The sequence below is a fragment of the Impatiens glandulifera genome, chromosome 6 (genome assembly GCF_907164915.1).
Source record: "Impatiens glandulifera chromosome 6, dImpGla2.1, whole genome shotgun sequence".
NCBI classification, from domain to species: domain Eukaryota; kingdom Viridiplantae; phylum Streptophyta; class Magnoliopsida; order Ericales; family Balsaminaceae; genus Impatiens; species Impatiens glandulifera.
Window position 1 is genome coordinate 994,764 of NC_061867.1, and position 18,047 is coordinate 1,012,810.

Below are 18,047 nucleotides of genomic sequence, written 5' to 3' on the forward strand. Positions count from 1 at the left end.
TACAGTTAATTTATGTAATTTTTACAGTCAGATTGTTGAGTGAAAATTACAGTTTATTTGTGGAGTTTTACCGTCAGTTTCTATCCAAATGTTTATTATTTATTTTTGCTAAACCCATTATGTTATTAAGACCGCTGGCTGAAAAATGGGAAAAAAAGAAAGATGTTATCAATATACTCGATACCCGTTTGGATATGAAAACCGAAATCAGATGATAATTGACAAATCGTTGTCTAGTTTCATTTTATGAGTACAAATTTATAAGCATTTTTCATCATAAAATTTGCCCAACCTCTTAAAGTGATATCTAAAATATCCTCTATAAAACATACAGATTTTTCTTTATTTCATGTCAATCCGACAGACTGATGCTTCAACAACTATAATCTTAATGGAATCACATCACAATTGCACAAAAAGGGTAAAGTAAAAAAAAACTATTTTCACTAATATATCGCCTTTGCAAAGCCGAGTTGGAGATTTCCATAGTCGAATATTGTGTGGTACACGCCCATGAAGACATCTCCAAGAATCCTGCATTTTCAATCAATAAGTTAACTTAATCAGCTCTCAGACTCTTTTAACTTGTAATATTTAACTATCTTTTTCTTTTAAACATTACCATAGAGGGCCACGAGGCGGAGGGACATCAAGTGCGAGGAAACCGCTAACACAGACCTCAACCGGGCCTTCCCCGGATCTCAGGATGTACTGAAAAGATTGATAAAAGTTAATAATAATAATAATAATAATCAGAATTGTCGCGATTAAATGAATTTCTTTTTTGAAAATGAACCTGTTCAGGAGTGAGTTTATAGTTTCTGCCTCCAATTATGAATGTCAAGACAGGCATGGTGGCCAATTTGGAACAGTCTACAACCGACTCGCCCATCGGACTAGGAAGGCTCTCGCAGAGCTGTTTATTCGTCGAGGAAGAAACAGTTAAACCTCGGTTCTATATTTCAAAAATGAAGGAAAAGAATAATAATTACCTGATTAGCATATTCAAAAACTGACTCCTTGGTTTGCTTTTGTTTCAGTTGGTTTTGAATCCAAACAACAAGCATCTCACAAGATGTGCAAAATGGGATTGCTTTAACTTCATTTTCTTTCTCAACAACTGTCTTTATCTTTCCATTACTGCAAATATATACATAAAAGATCAAAAAAAGCACCAAAAAATTGATGATTTTTATGAGCTTTTTCCAAACCTCTCAGAATGGGGATCTTTCAAAATGCATAACCCAATCCTTTGACAAACTTCTTGAGGTTGTACCTATAAAAACATTGAAACAAATATAAATAAAAATACACATTTTTTCTATTGATGTTAAAATGAAAGAATAGGACATAAAGAAACAAACCCCTGCAACTAGAAGGTCCCAAATCTGTTCTCCATATTGTATCACTATTTCCTTACATTGCATACTCGCTACGCCTTCAGCTCCGATCGCGTGGTTTATTTCAGCTACCACACTCTGAAATTTTCGTATCGAAATATCAATAACTTAACTCAGACCCATGTGAAAAAAAATTAAAAAATCTACTTAAAAAACATATAATTCAGATAATACATACACTTGGACCAGCAATTAGCGACGTTCCAGAGTCCACAATAGCGGCGCATCCACCAACGCCGCATAAACCTACAACCACCCATTGAAAGTTAGAGGAAAAATGTCACAAAAAGAAATTTTTAATATTTTTTCTGATTAGAAAATAGAGAATTATAAAGATTAATACCTGTTGTGTGGTTTCCAAGGATAAAATCATCCATTTGAAACTGCAAAAAAAAAGAATAGATTAGTACTCAATTAATACGAGCTCGATAATCGATTTGATAACATGTTCGTATTTTTCTTATTTTTATGTGTTTTGACATCTTTTTTACTTTCTCATGTTATTCTTTATTATTTTGATTAAATGATTCTTATTATCTTTAAATATACATCGACCATTTTAAAAAATATATAATAATCTTATTAGTGACATTAAGAAATGGAATCGCAAAGTTTATTTTACCTGCCAATAACCTTTTTGAGTCAATGGGACATAGTTATGTTTCTTCTTGAAACGTCTCGTGTTTACGCCTCCCAAAACAATCTCACCACCTTCTTTTCCGTTAGGATCGCGGTTGATCCAAAAAGAGAACACTTCCTCTTTCAAAAGCTCTTGTTCGACCATGTTGTACCTGAATTTATTTATATTTTTGTTATGTTTTTACGATTAAATAAAATTGTACCAAAATAACTCCCGTTTAAATTAAAAGTTACCAGACTGGAACTACGTCTCCAACTGCGATTTCCTGAAAACCGAGTCCAAATATCCCATCGAATTGAGATGTTGCGAAAGAAAGTCCCCCTTCCCTTGTCGCCTCCATAAATATCTTAACACAAAAATACAAACAATTATTTGGCCATTAGAGATAAACCTTTTACGTCGCTATATGTTTCTTTAAGAATTAACTAACCTGATCATGAACAATAAGTTCACCAATCTGAACACTATCTTGACTGAGAACTCCAGAAACCGTCCCAGACCCATAATGTATTTTACAACGATCACCTAAAAATTATATCAAAATTCAATCAACAAATGTTCGTATAGCGACATATTCATAAACGGTCGCAAAAAGATTACCAATATTTTTATATGTGCTGGATTTCTTGTGCTTGTATCTGTTATGAACTAAGCAACCAATCTGCAAACAAAGAAAACATTCAATTATTAATGAATAAGAAAAACTTAAGGTGTTTTAAGTGATAATCGAACTCGAACACTTACGGAAAGAATGCATTTTGAAGATGGAATCCATAAATTGGCGCTGCCGGTATCGAAAACAACAGTGAAATTCTGAGGAGGAGTGCCAATACTGATTTCTCCATAGTATTGTGCATCAAGATAGTTCTTCAAGATTACAACTTCTCCATCAAAATCTCCAAAACTGTTATCTTCTCCAACATAACGTTTTTGAAGTTGCAATCTGGATACTCTTGCAGCTTGAATAGAATGTAAATCCAAAGGTTTCTTCTTTAAACCAATTTTAACTAACCCATCTGAAGATGATGAAGATAGAGCAAAAAGAAGAGAAAAAATGGCTGCCCAGATATAGGAATTTCCCATGATGATGATGAACCCTGTTTCAATAAAGAGAAAAAACAGAGGATGAGTATTAATAATTAAGTAGAGAAGAAGGAATGATGAATTAGGGTTAGGGTTTGAGAGAGAGACGTTGTTGTTGCATGAAGATGAAGATGATGAGATCTTTAGGTGGAAACCAGAGACGTTTTTATCAACAGAGATTAAGGAAGGCGGGAGAGATTGATTCTATTCACAATCATCATTAACAAAACAACAAAAATTAATCACCACGCGCATGGTCTCTTGTGGAGGAGCGTGGGTGACACTTATTTCTTTTTTTTTAAATTGTTTAGTGAATGTGAGATAATTATTTAGGAGCAGGTGTTTCGATTTTTTTTTTTTAACTGTATAGATTTGAGTTCGTATTATATTTGGTTCGGTTTAGCATTTTATTTAGTTGGATTAAATTTTTATAATTTTAAATACTTTTTATAAATTGTTTGTCGTTCATACTCGTCAAGGCATTGACGATGTTTTCTCGAGTTCTTGTACCTCTCGTTAAGAAGGAAAGGAAAGAGATATGAATCTGATCTTTCATTTGGAAACCATCTTATATGTATTTTTTTATTGATTTGTACGGTTTTTTTTTATCATATAGATAAATAGTCAGTTATCACTTCACAAAGTTTTTTTCGGTGTTGCTTATCAATTCACGAACAATAACAAATTTACTACCACTCAAAATATTTAGTAAAAATTTTTCCGACACCCCATTATTAGTTTATTTTATTTATTTTACTTTCTCATCATCGTTATGGAACTCAAACGAATTCATATTTAAAGTCACTCTTAAGAAATTTCAAGATTTTAGATATTTTCATTAAAATTTTAATTTAAAAAAAATTGTTATAATATTTAATATCTAAATTTTTATTTAGTTATTTTTATTTTGTAAATGTTATTTTTATTATTTACAAATTAATATTTCATACAAACTTTTTATTTGAATTAATGAAAAATTAACAAAAATATACCGACCAACCAAAATAATTTAAAACTACCGCAATGAAAATAAGAAAAAAAAACATAAATATTATTATCCAATAAATTATCCTTGAAAAAAATGATTAGAATTCACCCATATTCCCCTTAACATCTATTTCAATATAAATATATATATATATATATATATATATTGTGATTTTAGTCTTTTTAAAATTATAGTTATATTTATTTATTTTTTAAAAAATATTAATTTAAAATGATCATTTTAAATAGGCTTATTAATTTATATAAATATATAATTTATGTAAGTTATATTTTATAATGAGTAAGAATACATTATAGAACTAATATACCAAGTTTTTAAATGGGATATTATTATTATTAATATTTATAATATAATATAATTTAAAACAAATGGGATATAAAAATAAATAAAATAACTGTAGATAGGCGCGTGTTAGAAGGAAGGTTACATGTGGCGGACAAGATGATGTGAAGTTACCCAGAAATTTCATTTACAAGCCATTGCATTGCACGTACTATCTCTCTTTATTTAATAAAACACCATTTTTTTTTGTATTTATTAATGAGAGATTTTTAATAATATTTTCATTTTTTATGTTGGATTATTTCAAATAAAACATTTTTTTTTATCAATTATGAAACATAAAGTTTAGTTTGTGATTCACTTTAAAATTTATTTGAGAGTATATTTTTTTTTTTAATTTTGTGATAGTAATATTAACTAGATGGATCATGCATAGAACTAGATACTCTACCGAATTATTGATCTTCCTCCCTATTATATTATGTAGCTAAGATTAATGGACATTACTCTATATATAAATGATGTTTTTTAATGATATTGTTTTCGTTTTTTTTATTGGTTGAATTGAAGAAAAGTTGTGATATATGGTAATTATGGAAGACTCTTGTTTAGACATGGTTGGTTTAAAACAATTTATGGGTAATTGTTCTATTTGTATATATAGTATACACTAATATCAAGGGGAAATATTGCCGATTGATAATTTTTTGTCATTAAAAAAAAATAGCAATAGTTAACGGATTTATTTTCTTTGTTTGCTTGATATTATTTTCGTTCTAATCCGAATAAATTTTAAATTTTAACTCGTGGCACATATTTGATGTATTTTTGTAAAGAACATCAGATCCGACCCAAAAGTCTCTAACCATTTTGATGTCCGAAAATCGGGCAAGCAACTAGAGCTAGTGCAAGAGGGTAGAATTGGGCCTAAAATATGATTAAATAATTTTGAGCCAACAAACTTATATTTGAAAACTTTCTATAAAAGCTCAATGCATCACGGGATTTAAAAATAATTAATTAATTCGAAAATGGAGTTATGTGTTACGAATTTACGAATTAATTATAAATATCGAATATATTTTAAACAAGTTAGAATAATACAACTAAATAACTATATAACTAGTTTAGATGTTATTAAATAAAAAATGTTGAATTTGTGTTTGTAATTTTGTAGGTAAACAAACAAATATCCGGCCTAAATTCATATAGAAATTAATATTTCATGGATCCAAATAGGAAATAATATTTCTCATACAAAGAGGAAATCACATTAATAATAATAAGAAAAATAAATACTACCTAGTTGAGCGATCATAACAATGCCGCACTCACCTTTGGGCATCCTCAGTAAAAAAAAATCACATTAACAATTAATATATAATTACTATTACAATATATAATTACTTAAATATACATAAATAATAATGGTTTTTTTATTTACGGTTTATAAATATATAAAATATTTTAAAAAATAGTTATTACTAAGATTTTTAATGGGTTTGTCAAGAGCAATGCTGAATCAGTATAATCCTAAACGATGTCTAAACAAATAGGTTGAAATTGAGAATTTATAAAAAAATCTTTAACTAATTATAAACTTATAAAATCTGGAATTTATTTTTGAGAAAAATTAGTTATATATTATCATTATTATTATTATTATTTATATATAATTAAATATTTTATACCTAATTAATTTTAAAAAATTATATATTTAAATATAAAATTAATTAAAAACAATAATAAATAAATAATACTATAAAAAATTATATTTACAAAATTAATTATATTAATTTATTTATTTAAATAAATAATAAGTTTTCTTTAGTTTATAAAGTATTAATTTGTTTTTCTAATTTAAAATATTATAAAAACGTAAAATCGAAATTATTTATAAACTCGTAATACTTAAATAAATATTAAAATTTTAAAAGTAATCTAAACACTTCTTCTATTTTTTATTGTTAATTTTTTTTACCATAAGACACGTTGAATATTAGAGCACAAAAACACAAAGTCATGAATTCGAATATTTATATTAGAACCATTTTAAAAATTAAATCTACATGGTCATAATAAAAGAAGAAAGAGCTTGGTCCAATAGTTTTTTTTAAACAATCTTTAAATGATTTAAAAATATTGATGTAGGGTAATTTTAAAAAAGTATATTTTTTTATATAAATATTTAAAGAATATTAATATATAATGATAAAAAAAAATAGTAATTTGTCTAAGTTATAATCCCTAAGAATATTATTATACTTATAATATTCAAGACTATTTAAATAATTAATTACTCTGTATATTTAAAAAAACTAAAATATAAAAATTATATATATTAACAATTTTATAAATTAATTTTGAAAATTTTGTTAGTTATGTTATTTTAGTTTAGTTTTTTTAATTTAATTTAATTAAATTAAGTTAGATTAGTTTTGAATTCAAATAAATTTGTGTTTTTATTTTCCAATTCTTTTTATTATAAGATTAAGTTTATAACTTTTCAACTTAATTTGTTTTAATGGTTAATTAGAATTATTTATTTAGAATATGAAAAATAAATAAAATCTTTTTTCCTTTTATTTATTTTTGTTTAACATTTTGTAGACAAAATAGGAGAAATCGTGTGATTTTCAAGAATTTCAAGTACGTCCAAGATCCAACCCAAGAAGGTGGTGAAATGATCTAAAAGTTCCTAACTATGAGCAGGAAATGTGGAGAACTTCTCATTATTTGAATTTTGAGTTCAAAACCAAAGGAAGGTGGTGGAAAGATTTAGAAGATTCCTATCTATGAGAAAGAAAGAGAGAGTTCATGACTTGCTATTTTTTAATTTCAAGTTCAAAACGAATGGAGGGTGGTTTTACATTAATGTGTAAATGATTTTAAATGACAATTAGCTATATATATTTCAATTTTCAAGTCGTATTTGTACATGATTCAGTTTTCAAGTCGTATTTCTTGTACATGATTTAGTTTTCCAGCATTATAGGTCGTATTTGAATATTAAACCAAATATTATAAATGATTTTAACAAGTTATTATTTTTTATTTTTTAAGCACTTCAGTAAATCGCATTACATGTATGAAATACGGTATACATGAATGTAAAAATGGTTTTACATAAATATGTAAATGATTTTAACATGATAATTAGTTGCATATTCGGTTTTCAAATATTTTAAATAGTATTTCATGTATATATTTCAGTTTTCAAGCATTTTAAATAATATTTCTTATATATATTTAAGTTTTCAAACATTATAAGTCGTATTTGAACATTTTAAACCTTATTTGAACATTCTAAATGATTATAGCATTTAAAATGATTATCTAAATGAACTAAAATTAACTTATTCATATAAACGAATTAAAAACAAAGCATTGATTTTTACATGTTATCAATTTCTTGTTTATATAATGAATACTATAAAAAAAAAACTACAATACTAAGAACAAATTAGAATTTTGTCCTTAAGAACATACATTTTTCCAATGACAGCAAAAAATTTGTTTCTCTTAGAGAAAGTTGGATCAGCTCGAAGGTTGAAATTAAGGAGTGATTTAGTAACGTTCTGGTTCGATCGAAAAAGGGTCGCGTTGAGAGAACCCCTTCGCGTTTAGAGAGAAGATTACATTTTAAAGAGCTAGGATTCGATGTAGCATGGCACATCGTATTCACTACTTTCATTCCATGTGTTATATATATATATATATACTCATTAAGGATGAGAGACAAGGATTACGTTTATCATTCCACACTATTATATTTAGGGATTTTTTTTGTACTCATTAAAAATAAAATAAATTTTTTAATAAAATGATATAAACTATTTTTTTAATATTATTTATATGGTAATAGATTGAAAATTTATATTATTATAAAAAATAAATTTATAAAAAATATATATATTAACGATAGTATATATTTAATTTTTTTTATTTGTGTTGGTAACCGAAACAAAATTAAATAAAGACAGTTACACAAATATAATCTTAGTCTTATCCCCAATCAACTATTAGTCAAACTAAAAGAAAATGTTTAATAAAAATACAATTTTCAATAAAAGTAATAATTATTTTCTTAAAAAAGAAAAGACAATTAATAAACTTACCAAAACAAAAAACAATACTATAATTAGGTATATGTGTGTAAACAGCATAGGGTCACGCAGATATCACGTGACTATCCACTTCGTCGTTCTCCTTCGTTCTCTTCTGTAAATCGGAGCTTTCTATTTCTATTCCCATGTCATCCATCTGTCTTCAAGCCACTATCTCTCTCTCTCTCCTCTCTCTCTCTCTCTCTCTCGATCTCAATCGCAGATGCAACCGCTGACTTTCCAATCGTAATCTCCTTCCTCTGAAACCCTAACCCACAAAAAAATGGATTCAAATAACCATCTCCAATTCGACCTCAACGAAAACGGCGACGGAACCCACCACCACAACAATTCCCCCAACAAAAAGATCAAATTTTCACTCATAACTGATGCCGAAATCCGCTCCGAATTCTCCCACCATCCTCATAACGTTGCCCGTATCAACAACGGCAGCTTCGGTTCCTGCCCAGCTTCAGTAATCGCCGCCCAGCAGAAATGGCAGCTTAAGTACCTTGAACAGCCAGACGATTTCTACTTCAACAAGCTGAAACCCTCCATTCTTCGCAGCCGTCAAGTGATAAAGGAACTGATTAACGCTGATGATGTTTCGGAGGTCTCAATTGTTGATAATGCTACCACCGCCGCCGCTATTGTTCTTCAGCAGACCAGTAGAGCTTTCACTGAAGGCCGGTTTTCTAAAGGAGATGCTGTTGTTATGCTTCATTACGCTTATGGAGCTGTCAAGAAATCTGTTCAGGCGTATGCTACTCGTGTAGGTGGACGGGTAATTGAGGTTCAACTTCCTTTTCCAGTAATATCTAATGATGAAATTATTAGTGAATTTAGGAAGGCTCTTGAAGAGGGAAGATCAAATGGTCATAGAGTTAGGTTAGCTGTAATTGATCATATTACTTCCATGCCTTGTGTGGTGATACCTGTTAAAGAACTAGTTAAGATTTGTAGAGATGAAGGTGTTGATCAAATATTTGTAGATGCAGCTCATGCGATTGGTTGTGTTAAAGTTGATATGAAAGAGATTGGAGCTGATTTCTACACTAGTAATCTTCATAAATGGTTGTTCTGCCCACCTGCTGTTGCTTTTCTGTACTGTCGTAAATCCGAGAAGTCATCGGATTTGCATCATCCTGTTGTTTCTCATGAATACGGGAATGGATTAGCGATAGAGAGTGCGTGGATTGGAACAAGAGACTACAGTCCACAGCTTGTGGTTCCGGAAGTGATGGATTTTGTGAATAGGTTTGAAGGCGGCATTGAGGGTATTAGGAATAGGAATCATGAGAAGGTTTTGGAGATGGCTAATATGTTGGTTAATTCATGGGGTACGGATCTTGGTGCTCCTCCTGAAATGTGTGCGAGTATGGCTATGATCGGGCTCCCAGCTTGTTTAGCAATTAGGAGTGATTCTGATTGTTTGAAGTTAAGGGCTCATTTGAGGGATTCCTTTGGTGTAGAGGTGCCTATTTACTATCAGGTACCTAAGGATGGAGAGGCTAATCCAGTGACAGGTTATGCGCGTATATCTTATCAAGTTTACAACACTGTTGATGATTACAATAAGTTTCGGGATGCAATTAGTAAGCTTGTTAAAGACGGAATGACCTGTACTCATCTCTCGAAATAGGTGCTATTTCTTGCCTAACTCTCTTTTACTTAATTATATCTCTAAGATGAAATGGTTGTAGTTTTCTGTATGAATCCTGGAGCACCATGTTTGATTAATGTTTCACCTTTCAAATCAATACTTTAGTTTCATTGCATGTTTCTATTTAGAACCCCCTCCCCCCCCAACATGGATTTTGCCTACGAATCTAGTACCAAACAATCTAATACAAGTTTCCAAACTTATCATCTGAGATTTGTCTGATTATCTATTATTTTGAGTACGTCAATCCTTAATTGCACACACCATTGTTGTGAATTCTGTTGTACAATATTATTCTTAGATTTCCAAATGTTGTAAAAGGTTTTCAGTGGATATCTATTTTTTTTTCCAAAAGATTCATACTGTATGTCTGTCTTCTCTTCTTAAAGAAAACTGATCATTCTTTTCCACTTTGTCCATCTCCTAGTATCAAAGCTTTCTCCTTGAGTAACTTTCAACTCGACTTGAGTATTGTTGGTTTAAAAAATTATGACTCGACTCTCATCATTTCCTCAGGTTAGTTAAGCCACAAATGTTTCCATTGTTAGGCTTGAGTAAGGCTTTTGTATATGTTTGGAACTCATCTTCAGGAATGTGATCTCTTACCCATGACAGTAATGAATTAATAATTATAACTTCCATAGCATACAAAGTTATTTTTTACTTTCGGAATTATTCAAGCTTGAGATGTTGGAAGAGTCATGTGTACTATTTGCTATCACAATGCTCCCACCCTTGAATAACGATGGTCTTCAATCCAGCCAAACTTTTAACTGTTCTTTCATGTATAGATACTGACCCACTAAGCCTAACTCTTAATTCGACTTTCTAAGCATAATTTCTACCCCTCTAAGCATCGAGTCTCCATTGTTGAACAAATTCCACATTTTGCAAACATTAGAAACCCAAATTGCAATATCTTTCAGTATTTACCTAATGGAACTAAATCAAACTTGCTGATGTGAACATTATAGCAGAACCTACAAGTCACTTAAATGCTCTGATTTTCATTCAGAAAATACAGGGCAGGGCATCTTTTCCCCAAAATCTAGTTGTGGGCATGAGGATTTTGCTAAAGAAATTTGTATACATGTTTTTTCTAGTCATAAGGTGACGAACTTTTCATATTTGAGAGGAGTGTGTTGTATACTATACTTAAATGTATGCGTGCTTATTAGTTTCGTTGCTATGATTTTCCTGTTATGTTTACTTTTTTCCTCAATCTGCTACATAGTTTTGCTTTCTGTGAGGAAATTTCTGTTCTGAGCTTCTTTCAATATTCCTGAAGGATCCTTATTTTGCATTGTAAGCCTCGTGGAAGACAAATTGATTAAGGCCTTTTTTATTTGGATTTATTTGAATAACCGACTTTTTATTTCGAAATAACCTTGTTTGGATAAGAATACATTAGGGGTATATATACAGCAGTTGTTTTTACTATATACTAACTTTTTGATGATTTTGGACTTGTAGTGCAAATGAGGAAGAAGGGGGGGCAAGCAAATAAAAAGGGTGCATCTCAAAACCAAGCTCAATGTGTTTGGTCACATTTTATTACTACAAAGAACCATGAAGAGTTATTATTAGTTGTTTATGGGAGAAAAATGGATGGACCAACCACCGACCGACCACAGCATTCTCCATGTCTGCCTGTTTGTCTGTCTTTCTGTCTGTTTTAAGTAGTTGTTGCAATGGAGATACTTTTTTTTTCTTCTTGTTATTGAATTGCAAGTACTATTTTAAAGTGTTATTAGAACAAATAACCCTTAATTAGACATTTCTTCTTCTGACTTGACTTATTGTTATTAAGCCAGTTTATTTGAAACTAGCAAATTTTCTTCAAATCTAATATTAGAGCTTGTTTGATATTAGTTTTTTTTTTTTTGAGAATTTTACCCAAAACCCAAAATACCCTTTGTTCAATATCTTCTTTTTTAAAAATTTTCCATTTCATCTATCAAACAAAATCCAAGATCAAACAAGCTCTTAGCTGTGGGTCTGGTCTGCTTGGCTAGGTGGTGGTTGGGTTTTATGATGAGAGTTTTAAGACAGACTGCCCTACTATGCTTTGTTTGGTTATTGAAAAGCCATAACCCACAATTCAAAATGTCTAATTTTGTAAACTTAAATTATTGAAAACCTCAGATCAAACAAGTCCTAGATGTTATGTGTCGTGTTTGACCGTATAATTAAAACTTAAAGAGAGAGAGAGAGTAGTACTAAATTAACTCAGTAGTACGATGTACGTTTATTGGTTGATGGATTAATCTTTTTCTTTGTTGTATAGAAAGTGAAATGTTTTTGTACTTGTTCATCAATTGAAATACTACTTTTGTACTATGAGGGATCGAATGGCTACTTGTTCTTCTTCTTCTTTCAAGTACAAAGTACAAATTAGTTTGTGATGATGATTATAAAAGAAGATGCAACATCTTATACAATTCATTGATTCATTCATCAATTTATTTCAATTCAATCCAATATAGTATATGTATTAATGTATGATTGTTGTTATTAAAGAAGAGAAGAGAATAGACGGGGACGAGACAGAGCATGAGATGAGATGAGAGTCTTCAATTATCTATTAATTGCTCTTCCCCTGCACTGCCTCTTCCCTGGCTATCCTCTTTCTAATTCATAGATTGTTCTTGTTCTTGCTCTTCTCACTGTTGTTTTGCAGGTATCTATCTATCTAGATTTGTGCAGGATGATCGATCGAGACTGATGGGTGGATGGATGGAGGCTTCTTCTTCATTAGATTGCCCTGCACGAATCATGATCACAATCTGCTGTAACCAATTTCAGATGATGATTGATTTTCTTCAATTTCAGGGGAGACTTTTAAGTTCATTCAGAGTCTTCATTTGTATAGTAGATAAGAGAAACATGGGGCTGAGAATCACTAATGTATCATCGGACTCGGACGAATCTTCTTTAATTAATATATATCCATTAAAAAAAATGCGACTTGAATACGAAAAACATAGGTTTAATTAATGTATTTTTGGGTTCGGGTCGGAATTAGGTAATATGATTAATAAACATGTTAAAATTAGATCGACGTCAAATGACTCAAAATATTCATGAACCCATTTTTTTTAGGGTTTTGTGTCGCTCCTTTTTCCTTATTTTGTGTTTATGTTCTTTAAAGATATATGATCTTGGGTTCGAGCCGGTAGGATGATTAAGTGTATTTATATGATTAATCTGCGGGAATAAGTCGCATTCAAATAGAAACAAAAACGGAACTCAACCTGCAAACCTAAATTCCATCATGTCTGAATTGTCACCCATGAATTTAATATTATACCATTTTCATTCTAAATTATTATGAAATTAAATTGTTCGTTTTCAGATAATGTTCATTATTATTTTAATAGGTGATTTGTAAGCCATGAGTCAAAATTTATTAACTATTATAACATTATATGAGAATTTAGAAAATAAAAATACATAATAAATACAAATTTTACATAAAAATAAAACAAAACAAAAAAAAAAAGTTGAATAATTAAAGTTTATTTAGTTTATAATTTGTTTAGAAAAAAAATTTTAAGTTTGGAATCACGAGTATTTCAAAATACGGTCAAAATTATTTATAAATATTTTAAATAAAATTAATATTATTCAAATTTAATTAATTTAAAATTATTTTTAAGTCGTAAAAGATAAGTTAATTTAAAATTTATGTTAAAATTCATTAAATATCAAGTTTAAAATTAGTTTTATAATTTGAAAACACTTCAAAGATATATAGATTTTTTCTTAGTGAAAATCAAGTCAATTACACAATTTATCTTGTTAATTTTTATAAATTGATTCAAATATTTATTTAAAGTTGTGTCATATATTTTGTCATATCTAAAGTAATATTAGACGTATTTTACACTATTACCAACCTCTTATCTATTATTATGACTTTTTTTTATTACTATTTGGACAAACCAACCACCAATCACATAGTTCACATCTCATGTCATGACTTCAGACACTTTCACATACCTATCATCTATCGTCAAATTAACCACAAATCGCAATCGACCTCTCATATCATGACATCACATTTTTCACATGCTACTTATCACACTCGACAAATCAATCACCAATCTCAATCGACATCTAGTATCATGAGCTCACACATTTTCACATTTCGATCAATTAAAATTTCATTCATATTATTTTTAACTTATCTCCTTTATTATTAGTTTTTTATCCCCACAAATCCCACCTTTAATCTCATAATTATTACCCTTACCTTTTTTTTTATCACAATCGACTTTTTATCTTGTGACTCACACTTTTTCATATTTCTTTTTATCCACTTGGAAAATCATTCACAAATCTCAATTAACATTTAATCTCCTTATCTCACACACTTTTACAATTCGATTAATCAACATCTCATTCATATGTTTTAACCACTAATATCTCATTTATTACTATCCTCTTTTATATTACCACGACCTCTTTTTTTGTCCCATTTTTGGTAAACCAACCACCAAATCTCAATCGACATTTCATCTCATGATCTCACACACTTTAACACACCTCTTATCATTGTCAAACCAACATCAATCCCTCAATCTACCTCTCATCTTGTGACTCACACTTTTTCATATTTTTTTATCACCTCGACAAATAACTCACCAATCACAATTGACCTTTAATCTTATGACCTCACACACTTTTACATTTTGGTCAATCAATATCCCATTCATATATTTTTAACTATTAATATCTCATTTGTTACCAACCTCTTAAATTATTCTCCACTTCCGACGAACCAACCACCAAATCTCAATCGACATCTCATCGCATCTCACGACCTTACACACTTTCACACACTTCTTATCACCCGTCAAACCAAAATATCAATCTCCCTAATCAGCCTCTCATCTTGTAATTTACACTTTTTTTATATGCCTCTTTATCCCCTCGACAAACCACTCATCAATCCTAATTTTGACCTCTAATCTCGTAACCACACACGTTTATACTATAGTCAATCAACATCTCATTATATATTTTTAACCGTTGATGTCTCCTTTTATTATCGATTTCTTATCCCGACAAATCAACCACAAGTTCTCACCTCGCATCTCATCATATTTACTCTATCGCGACTTCTTTTATCCCCCACTTCAACAAATCAATAACCAATCCCCTAATCAACCACTTCGGTCAATCAACATCTCATTCAACAATTACTTTTAACCACTAATATTTAATTTACTAAGAAGACCTCTTATATTTACCCTCACTTCGGCAAATCAACCACCAAACTCAATCGACATTTCATCTTTATAACATCACACACTTTCACACACCTCTTATCCCCTCGGAAAACTACCCATGAACCTTAATTGACCTCTTATGACTCACACTTTTTCATACGCTTCTTTATCCACTCGACAAACCACTACCAAATCTTAGTCGACCTCTTGTGACTCACACTTTTTATATGTCTTTTTATCCCCTCGACAAAACATCCACCATTCTTAGTCGACATCTTTTACACCCACTTCAATAATCAATTTCAATTGATCACACGCTTCTTATTCCTCGTCAAACCAATCACTAACCCTCAATATATCATCATCTTTTAACTCATATTTTTTCATATGTCTCTCTTTATCCTCTTGGCTAACAAACCACCCACCACCCAACCTCTATCTCGTAATCTCACATTTTCAAAAGCTCATCAAACCAACCAATAAATTTGACCTTATACATTCCTCCTATCCCTCGTTTTAAAGTTGTGCCACAATATATTATACTCAAAAATACATTTTTAACATTAATCTCTCAAATATTTATAATACTCACATTTAAATTTGGAGTTTTGGGGATTCGAACCCTAGTCTTAAATATAAAATATGAACAACTTAACCACTAAACCACTTGAGATTATCAAAATAATTTTATAATTTTGTGTATGTATATATATTTTATATTTATTATTTATTACGTCAATTGACGGTAAATTTAATCCAAATTATAATTAAATATTAATTATTTAATTAATATTTAATGCCTAATTAGAAAATTAAAGTACGATAAATATTTAACTTTAATTGGCCTATTAATTGACTAACATATATACTCTTCAATTAGCTAGCATTTGAATGTCTAATATTGTATTTCAATAAATTATCGTATAATATTCATTGCTAATTGACAAATTAATGAGAAATATTTATTGCTAATAAAAGTTTCATGGTTTTATCTGAAGATTTAATTCTCAACAATATATACCCATTCTTTATCCATTTCATCACACAATACATCAAGTTTTTGCTCGATATCTTTCGTTGAAACCCGGTGATAATTTAAGTACATTGATCAAGTTTGATGCGTAGTGATTTCAGTGTAGAATCACTACTAGATTCGTTGTACCATGGGAGATAATCATCTACGATAAGCTCCAGCACAAACGGGAGACGATTGAACTATTTTAAAGAAAATGTGTTAAGCACATGTCTTGAATCAACATCTCAATCGGTGATTTTGTTTTTGTATATTTAATTTAATTTTATTTATTTGTAACATCATATGTACATATATTTATGTTTATTTCAAGATAAAATTTCTAACAAAACCAACCACCAATCTCAATCACATTTTCAAACAATTTTTATTCCTTAAAAAATCAATCATCAATCACAATTTCACATGTTTTTTATTCTTCAGCAAACTAACCATCAATCTCAATCAACCTTTAATCTTGACCCCACGATCATTTGTTACCCACCTCTTATCCTTTGACAAACCACATCTCAATCACACTTTCACACGTCTTTTATTCTTAGGAAAATAAACATCAATCTCAATCGATATTTAACCTCGTGACCTCACACTTTGGTCGATCAAATATTTGATTCATATTTTTTAACCACTCTCATTTGTTACTGTTCTATTATCCCTTGGAAAACTACACATCAATCATACTGGGTTAAAGGGTTTTTGTTAGGTTTCAAGTTCGAAACATAACTATAACATTTTTAAATTTATTTTTAACCGTTTTAAATTTATGGGCGGGTCAACCTACAATCCGACTCAATTATCCAATTACTCTCACATATATATCTAAATTAACCACAACTCTCGACCCGACAATCTAGACACTTTGAAATTAAGCATTATTATATATATATTAGTTAGTTAAAAAGTTAAACTTATATTATTAAGAGTGTCCACGTTTATAAATTTTGTGTTGAATTTAAAATATAAGGTCTTATTAGTTTAGTTGGTTAAAATGTTGTACTTGTTTTGTTAGGTTGCAAGTTTGAAACATACATATAACATTTTTTTAACCGTTTCAAGTTTATGAGCGGGTCAACCTACAATTCAAACCAATTATTCATTTACTCTCACATATATATATATATATATATATATATATATATATATATATATATATATATATATATATATATATATATATATATATATATATATATATATATATATATATATATATATATATATATATATATATACAAATTAACCATAACTCTCGATCGTCAAATTAAACAAATTCAAATTAAGCATTATTAGTATGTATGTATATATATATAATATTTAGTTAAAAAGTTGATCTTATATTGTTATAAATGTCGAACGTTTGTCAAATTTGATATGAAATTTAAAATATAAAGTCTTATTAGTTTAGTTGGTTAAAAATTTGTATTTATTTTGTTAAATTGTAAATTTGAAACAAACATATAACATTTTTAATTTAATTTTTAATTATTTAAAATTTATGATTGTTCAACTAATCATCCAACCTAATTATTTATTTACTTTCATATATATCCAAAATAAAACATCATAAAACAAACAAATTTAAATTAAACATTATTAT

At 29.2% G+C, this 18,047-nt stretch overlaps 2 protein-coding genes across 2 annotated transcripts; one reads left to right on the forward strand and one right to left on the reverse strand.

Annotated features, from left to right (window-relative positions):
• Window positions 1–321: 321 nt before the first annotated feature.
• On the reverse strand, window positions 322–3,253 carry LOC124941174 (aspartic proteinase A1-like). Its single transcript, XM_047481460.1, has 14 exons — window positions 3,232–3,253; window positions 2,785–3,137; window positions 2,641–2,701; window positions 2,471–2,565; window positions 2,274–2,386; window positions 2,023–2,191; window positions 1,744–1,783; window positions 1,579–1,646; window positions 1,365–1,478; window positions 1,212–1,276; window positions 993–1,140; window positions 797–916; window positions 623–711; window positions 322–534 (listed from the first exon to the last, which is right to left on the reverse strand). Exons 1-14 carry the CDS (start codon window positions 3,242–3,244, stop codon window positions 447–449), a joined length of 1,536 nt encoding a protein of 511 aa, XP_047337416.1. The 5' UTR covers window positions 3,245–3,253; the 3' UTR covers window positions 322–446.
• A 5,373-nt stretch (window positions 3,254–8,626) lies between these two features.
• On the forward strand, window positions 8,627–11,973 carry LOC124941175 (probable L-cysteine desulfhydrase, chloroplastic). Its single transcript, XM_047481461.1, has 2 exons — window positions 8,627–10,162; window positions 11,657–11,973. Exon 1 carries the CDS (start codon window positions 8,804–8,806, stop codon window positions 10,160–10,162), a length of 1,359 nt encoding a protein of 452 aa, XP_047337417.1. The 5' UTR covers window positions 8,627–8,803; the 3' UTR covers window positions 11,657–11,973.
• Window positions 11,974–18,047: the final 6,074 nt, after the last annotated feature.

Coding starts and splice junctions, on each gene's coding strand:
- LOC124941174 (XM_047481460.1), bottom strand. Junction 2,702..2,784: donor CTTCAAAATGCATTCTTTCC/GTAAGTGTTCGA, acceptor CTTTGTTTGCAG/ATTGGTTGCTTAGTTCATAA. Junction 2,192..2,273: donor GGAGACGTAGTTCCAGTCTG/GTAACTTTTAAT, acceptor AAATAAATTCAG/GTACAACATGGTCGAACAAG.
- LOC124941175 (XM_047481461.1), top strand. CDS start 8,804: ATGGATTCAAATAACCATCTCCAATTCGACCTCAACGAAAACGGCGAC.